We start from the raw sequence: 7,327 nt of genomic DNA on the forward strand, positions 1-7,327 counted from the left end.
AAGGGGGAAAAATGGCCTCCAGGAGCGGTGGATTCATGGTGCAGGCACCGAGCCCAGCAATAACCCTGGAGGAAAAAAAAAAAAAAAAAAAACTAGGGAAAAAAACATGGCAGCCCAACTCTACATGTATCCTTTTGTCGACCTCAGCTGGTACCCTGCAGTTTAGTTGGCTTGGATTTTCACCACTTGCACTCAGAGCCCTGAAAGCTCTTCAAGTAATGGCTTTAGAGTTACCAGTCAATTTTAGCAAGCAGGCATGTGTGCAAATATGCTACCTCACTCACAGCCAGAACAAGGTGTAGGGAACTTGCCCCAATGCTCAGGGAGGCCCCCTCATGCCCACAGACTGTCTGTTTATTCTTCCTGGTTTTTAAGATGAAACTTGTGTGTAACCAGTGGTTCTCTCCTTTTTCAAAATAGGAGTGGACCATGCACAGATGACCTATGATGGGCAGCACTGGCACGCCACAGAAGCCTGCTTTTCTTGTGCCCAGTGCAAAGCCTCTTTGTTGGGCTGTCCCTTCCTTCCCAAACAGGGGCAGATTTACTGTTCCAAGACGTGTAGCCTGGGTGAAGACGTCCACGCCTCCGATTCTTCGGACTCTGCGTTTCAGTCGGCGCGATCAAGAGACTCCAGGAGAAGTGTCCGCATGGGCAAAAGCAGTCGGTCGGCAGATCAGTGTAGACAGTCCCTCCTGTTATCCCCAGCTCTCAACTACAAATTTCCTGGCCTGTCTGGGAACCCTGATGACACCCTCTCTCGGAAACTGGATGACCTGAGTCTCTCCAGGCAAGGCGCAAGCTTTGTCAGTGAGGAATTCTGGAAAGGCAGAGTAGAGCAGGAAACCACAGAAGACCCTGAAGAGTGGGCAGAGCATGAAGATTATATGACACAGCTCCTCCTCAAGTTTGGCGATAAAAGCCTCTTCCAGCAGCAGTCCGGGGAGATGGACATCCGAGCCGGGGAGCACTGGATATCGGATAACTTAGGTAAAAATAAGGCCGAGTTAAAGCAAAATAACCAGAGCCTGGCAAGTAAAAAATACCAGTCTGATATGTACTGGGCACAGTCACAGGACGGCCTAGGGGACTCTGCCTACGGAAGTCACCCAGGCCCAGCAAGCAGCAGGAGACTCCAGGAACTGGACCTGGACCATGGGGCTGCAGGCTATAGCCACGACCAAGCTCAGTGGTATGAGGACTCCCTGGAGTGCTTGTCAGACTTGAAGCCAGAGCAGAGTGTTCGGGATTCGATGGATTCTTTGGCTCTGTCTAATATCACAGGTAGGTAATCCAGGGATGTAGGGGTATTTAGAAAAGGAGACACTAAGAAGCATATTCCAAAAATAGCAGTCTGTACTCGTAGGAACTACGTTATTTAAAAATACTGGCCATAGGAACTGGTTGGTGGCTCACCCGGTAGAGCACACACATTACCAGACACCAGGACCCAGGTTCGAAAACTCTGGCCTCCACACTGGAATGCCCACATGCAGCAGCTTTGGGAGCAGTGCTGACATGTCTCTCCCTCTTTCATAAAAAACTCCTGGCCTTGGGAAAGAAGAAGTCTGGGTTTAATGCTTACCTTGGTGTGCACAGATAACAGACATAGCTCAGTACAGTGTGTGAGGGAAGGTACACTCCTTCCTATTTTAGAGAGAAGCAAAGCAGCTTTTTTTTTTTTTTTTGCCTCCAGGGTTATTGCTGGGGCTCAATGCCTGCACCACGAATCCACTGCTCCTGGAGACCATTTTACCCCTTTTGTTGCCCTTATTGTGGTTATTATTATTGTTGCTGTTGTTAGATAGGACAGAGAGGGAGAGAGAAAGACAGACATCTTCAGCCCTGTTTCACCACCCGTGAAGCGACTCCCCTGCAGGTGGGGAGCCGGGGGTTCAAACTGGGATCCTTATGCCTGTCCTTGCGCTTCACGCCACGTGTGCTTAACCCGCTGCGCTACCGCCCAGCTCCCCAAAGCAGCTTTTTTGGATAGTGGATTCTGTATATCTAAGAGTAGACTCTTTGTATCATTCCACATGAAATCAAGATATTAAAACCAGCCTGCAAGGTGCAAGGGCTACAGGTGTTTCTCTGGCTTTCCTTCTCTATCTATCTTCCCCTCCCCTCAATTTCTCTCTGTCTCTAGCTATCCAATAATGAATAAATAAAAATGTTAAAAATAAAACCAGTCTGAACATTTGCTATATATATATATATATATATATATATATATATGTATTACATATATGATAATATATAGCATATTATACATAATATTATATATAATTATATATATATATATATATATTGATTTGACTAAATTGCTCTCTGGCAACACAGCTCCAAAACAGCAAGTATTTTTCACTCAGATTATAAATTCCACTTTAATGTCTTTAAAGCAAGCTCAGATAAGTCGTCCACATTTTATCTTTAAAATAACCATGAGCAGACCCAGCCCCAACTGTACTGCAGGAAGTTTTGGCTCTGTGATTTCTTTCCCCTTCTTCATCTGCAAAAGTCTGCCCAAGCAGTGAAGTCCCTGAAATGATTCAAGCATGACCGACCATGAGCTCCATAGTGGAGGTGTGTTACAAATGAGATCTGAGTTGCCCAAGAGGCTATATATAAATGGCCAATTTCACACTGATCTATACAGACAAGGTAGAGCTTAGAACCAACCCTGGCTGGCTCTCACATTTGAGGTGAAGCATACAAAAAAAGTCACTACTGGTACCCACTTACATCATCACTTTAGAGTCAGGACTGTACTGGCTGCCCACTACCAGGAATGACCCATCCGTGCATGAGAGACAAGAGACAGTCAAATAAACACACACACACACACACACACACACACACACACACACACGACCATGTTCAAGGACCCGGGTTTGAGGCCCTGTTCTCCAGCCATAGAGGGATGCTTCACAAGCAGTGAAGCAAGTCTGCAGGTGTCTCTCACCCTCTACCTCCCCGAGCCCTATCAATTTCTCTCTGTCCTACCTAATAAAAACAGAAAGGAAAAAGTGGCTGCCAGGAGTTGTGGATTAATAGTATAGGCACCGAGCCCCAGCAGTAACCCTGGTGACAATTAAAAAAGAGACAGCCATCCCCACGGAGTAGAAAGGACTTAGAGAAAAAAAGCATCTGCTGGATGCTGAGTGAACCTCTGTTAAGCACACCACATGTGCTAGGTCCAATGCCAGGCGTTTTCATATTTAATCTCTAAAGCAGGTACCCTTCAGAAAGTGGGATATTCTGTAGTGTCCATCTGAAGGCACCTTCCTTTAGTGCCACTCCCTGTCTGCTGGGTTACAGTCCTGCCATCATCATCAATGATTATTATTTATTGCAACCAGGATTATTGCTGGGGTTTCATGCCTGCATGACAAATTCACTACTGCTTCTGGTGGCCTTTCTTTCTTCTTTCATACATTTTTGTGGGACAGAGAAATGTGTGGGTGTGGGTGTGGGGAGGAGGAGATAGAGAGGGTGACACCTAAAACACTACTTCACCATTTGTAAAGCTTTCTCCCTGTAGGTGAGGACATAGGACTTGAATCTACATTAATTTTTTCCCCTCCCTCTCCAGGGTTATCGCTGGGGCTCAGTGCTAGCCCATAAACTTACCACTCCTGGTGGCCATTTTTTTCTCCCTCCCTTCCTTCCTTCCTTCCTTCCTTCCTTCCTTCCTTCCTTCCTTCCTTCGATAGGATAAAGAAAAATTGAGGCGGGGGAGGGGGGAGACAGGAAGAGAGAAAGATAGACACCTGCAACCTGTTTCACCACTTGTGAAGCATCCTCACTGCAGGTGGAGAGTGGAGACTAGAACCTGGGTCCTTGTGCAAGTCTTTGCACATAGCAGTATGCGTGTTTAACTGGGTGCACTACCGCCCGGCCCCCAAACCTAGGTCTGTATGCATGGTTGCACAGTAAAGTGTGTTCTGCCAGGTGTGTCACTACCAAGACCCTGCAGACCTGTCTCTAAACTTGCCCGGGTCCTGTGTAACAAAGGGAAGTAAGACTGACCTAGTAGTGGCCTGCTCTTTTATAAGCTGAAAGGGAAGAAGACTGGGTAAAAGTCTCAAGTCTGAGTTGGCGAACTTCTCCTAATACTTTTGAGGCCCTGTAGGCATTTACTCTGTCATTGGAGAAAGCAAGCACAGATAAAGTGTAAACAAATAGGTATGGCTGTGTTCCAGTGAGACTTTGTACACAAATAGGTCAGGGCTGGATGGCTGGATGTGGCCTGGGACTGGTGTCACCTGAAAACTAGTGAACGATGCCTCCAATGGTGCCCATAATGAGGACAAAGAAAAGTATCTGCAAGATGTTCCAGTGAAATAACGTAGTTCTTACGGTCAGGAAGGCAGCTTTGAAATGTTTGCTGCTTAGGCCACGTGCTAGAATTCAGTTCCATAATATGGGGCTTCTAAGAGAGGCAAAGATACCAAAATTCAGCCCTTGGCCCAAATGTAGATGCATGGTGGGCTTACCTTGTCGGTGCTAATCAAACATTGAAGTGCTTCCTTTTGTTGAGAATCACACCATGTCTTCTTGGCTTCTCTCCTAGGAGCGTCAGTGGATGGAGAAAACAAGCCAAGGCCATCGTTATATTCTCTGCAAAATTTTGAAGAAATGGAGACAGAGGATTGTGAGAAAATGAGCAACATGGGGACTCTGAACTCTTCCATGCTGCACAGGAGTGCAGAATCCTTAAAGAGCCTAAGTTCCGAGTTGTGTCCGGAAAAAATCTTACCCGAGGAGAAACCCGTGCACCTGCCAGTGCTCAGGAGATCCAAGTCTCAGTCCAGACCACAGCAGGTCAAGTTCTCAGATGACGTCATTGACAATGGAAACTACGATCTGGAAATCCGCCAGCCTCCCATGAGCGAGAGGACTCGGAGGCGGGTCTACCATTTTGAAGAGAGGGGCTCTAGACCCCATCATCACCGGCGTCGGAGAAGCCGGAAGTCCCGCTCCGATAATGCCCTCAACCTTGTTACAGAGAGAAAGTACTCTCCCAAAGACAGACTGCGGCTCTACACCCCCGATACCTACGAGAAATTCATACAGAGCAAGAGTGCCCGGGAGATGCAAACATACATGCAGAACGCTGACCTCTATGGCCGGTATGCCCATGCCACTTCCGACTATACACTGCAGAACCCAGGTCTCAACAGGTTTCTGGGACTCTATGGCGAGGATGATGATTCCTGGTGTTCCTCCTCCACCTCCTCCTCAGACTCAGAAGAAGAAGGATATTTCCTTGGACAGCCAATCCCTCAACCACGGCCGCAGAGATATGCCTATTATGCAGATGACATTTCTGGTGCAGCCTCTGCACTGCCCACTCCTCAGTTTGGTCAGAGGACAACAAAATCCAAGAAGAAAAAAGGACACAAGGGCAAAAACTGTATTATTTCTTAACCTGGTGGCTGTGGAGGGCCGTGTTACAATTTAGTCATTCACCACCTGGAATCATACCTTTTTTTCTTCATAGGAAAGTTACCCAGTTTCAAGTGCTCTGCCTGTGTAAATGAGACCCCGATTGCTATTGTCAGTGAGTGTCCCATTAGCATTCAGAAGGTGTGATTTCTCTCCAATCTAACCTCCTTGGGTAGGGCCAAGTTGGTGTGACATCTGTACCTGTCAGGTACATTACAGTTGTACTGAGTCACTTTGGTCTCCAGCTCTCAAGAGAATCTTCATGAAAACTGATGAGAGGTGACTGAATGGGGGTGTGGATTTTAGATAACGGAGAGCCTCACCTTCGTAAAGCAATAGCGTGTGTCACTTGCCTACACCCGGTTGGCCCTGGTTGTGTCTGGTGCGGCATGCCCGTTGTCACGTTGACCCCACCAATGCTATGCGTCCCATCCTGCGAGGTCACCTTATCGGCTTTTAACCCTCCTGAAGTCGAGAAGACATTTGGATTAGCTTCAGCTACAGATTGAAAAGAAGGAAAAAAAAAAAAAAAGGCTATTTATAATGTAGTTATTTCCGAGACTAAAATATTCCTAATTTAACGGTGCAAATATTAATGTACATAGTGTACAGTTCAGATTTTAAAGGCTGATATTTTTGTATCCCTGTATTGCAAGATGTTTGTTAACACTGCAGTGCTAGATTTGCTAGGGAATCAGAGATGGCATTTATGGATGAAATGATTGCTTGTATTTTAGTCAGGGCTTAGACGTCCAGATTCATATTTCCTAGTGATGGAAAGTTCAGTTTTTTTTTTAATTTTGTTTTCAATATTAAAAGGCTCTGTATGCATGGTGGGGCTATGTAAATACTCTTTAAAACTATGGCCCTATTAATCTTGCGAGTGTTATTTATGGGTCAAGCAATGTAAACTGTATAAATGTAAAAACAAACAAAAAATAACCCCACACATACCCCTAGAATATATGCTGAAAACAAGCAGAAGTGTTGTATGGGTGAATGCTTTTCCCTCTTGGGGCTTGGGGAGGGAGGTGCCTTTCCCATTTTCAACTAGAAAATGATTCTGTCCTGGGAAGGGAGTCAAGCAGAGGATTTCAGTCAGTTTATTATTTGAATGGTGGCTATTCCTTTATTCTCTCTTTCTCTCACTGCTTGTCTGTTAAGCGTGAGCAATTTGAAAAAGTGGGTAATGGTTTTCTTTTAAAGTCTTTAAATTGGAGGGTGCTGTGCCACTGACTACTTCAAGTTAACCTGAGGTTCTAATTCCAAGGGAAATTTATGTTGGATCTGAACTAATGGGATTATGGTTTTGATATGTGCTCTTCTTACACAGTCATTTTAAGTTTTAACCTCCAGGTCCTCCTGCTGGAAAGGTATTTAATAAATGCTTGATAAATAACAAACTATCTTTCTGAACACAGATCTTTGCAAACCTGTTTATCGAGCTGTCAGGTTGCATTCTCTGCTGTTAACATACTGCCATTTTAAAAGCGTATCTGCAATGGGAAAGAATTCATGTATTCAAAAAAAAAGACTTGGAGTTATCTCCACTCTTCATCCCTGGTCCCTTGCCTTCTCTGCTCAGAAGCAACCACAATTATCTACTTTAATATATCTTTTAGGTAATCAAAGCATATCTATTCGCCTCTTAAAAATGGTAGCAAATTAAGTGCTTGGCAATTTACTTTAGATGTGGACATTTCACATCTGTAGTCACAGCTGTGTGCCATTTCATGACATTCATTGTGAAGAATACAGTTACATGATTTTGTCATAGTGGGAGCATCACAATACAATCAACACAAATGTAGACAACATATAACCTACTATACACCCAGGGTACCTGTCATCTAGGCTGATGGGACCATTAGACATGCAG

At 45.1% G+C, this 7,327-nt stretch overlaps 1 protein-coding gene across 7 annotated transcripts in view; it reads left to right on the plus strand.

The window, feature by feature from the left end:
• PRICKLE1 (prickle planar cell polarity protein 1) overlaps positions 1-6,432 on the plus strand; it is a 131,481-nt gene extending 125,049 nt beyond the window's left edge. For all 7 annotated transcript variants that reach the window (XM_060191755.1, XM_060191748.1, XM_060191753.1 and 4 more), the window contains 2 exons: positions 421-1,284; positions 4,574-6,432. In XM_060191755.1, coding sequence (XP_060047738.1) covers positions 421-1,284; positions 4,574-5,430 — 1,721 coding nt within the window. In that variant the 3' untranslated portion in view covers positions 5,431-6,432. The remainder of the gene's footprint in view (positions 1-420; positions 1,285-4,573) is intronic.
• Positions 6,433-7,327: the final 895 nt, after the last annotated feature.

This window comes from Erinaceus europaeus, chromosome 5 (genome assembly GCF_950295315.1).
Source record: "Erinaceus europaeus chromosome 5, mEriEur2.1, whole genome shotgun sequence".
Classification (NCBI taxonomy): Eukaryota; Metazoa; Chordata; class Mammalia; order Eulipotyphla; family Erinaceidae; genus Erinaceus; species Erinaceus europaeus.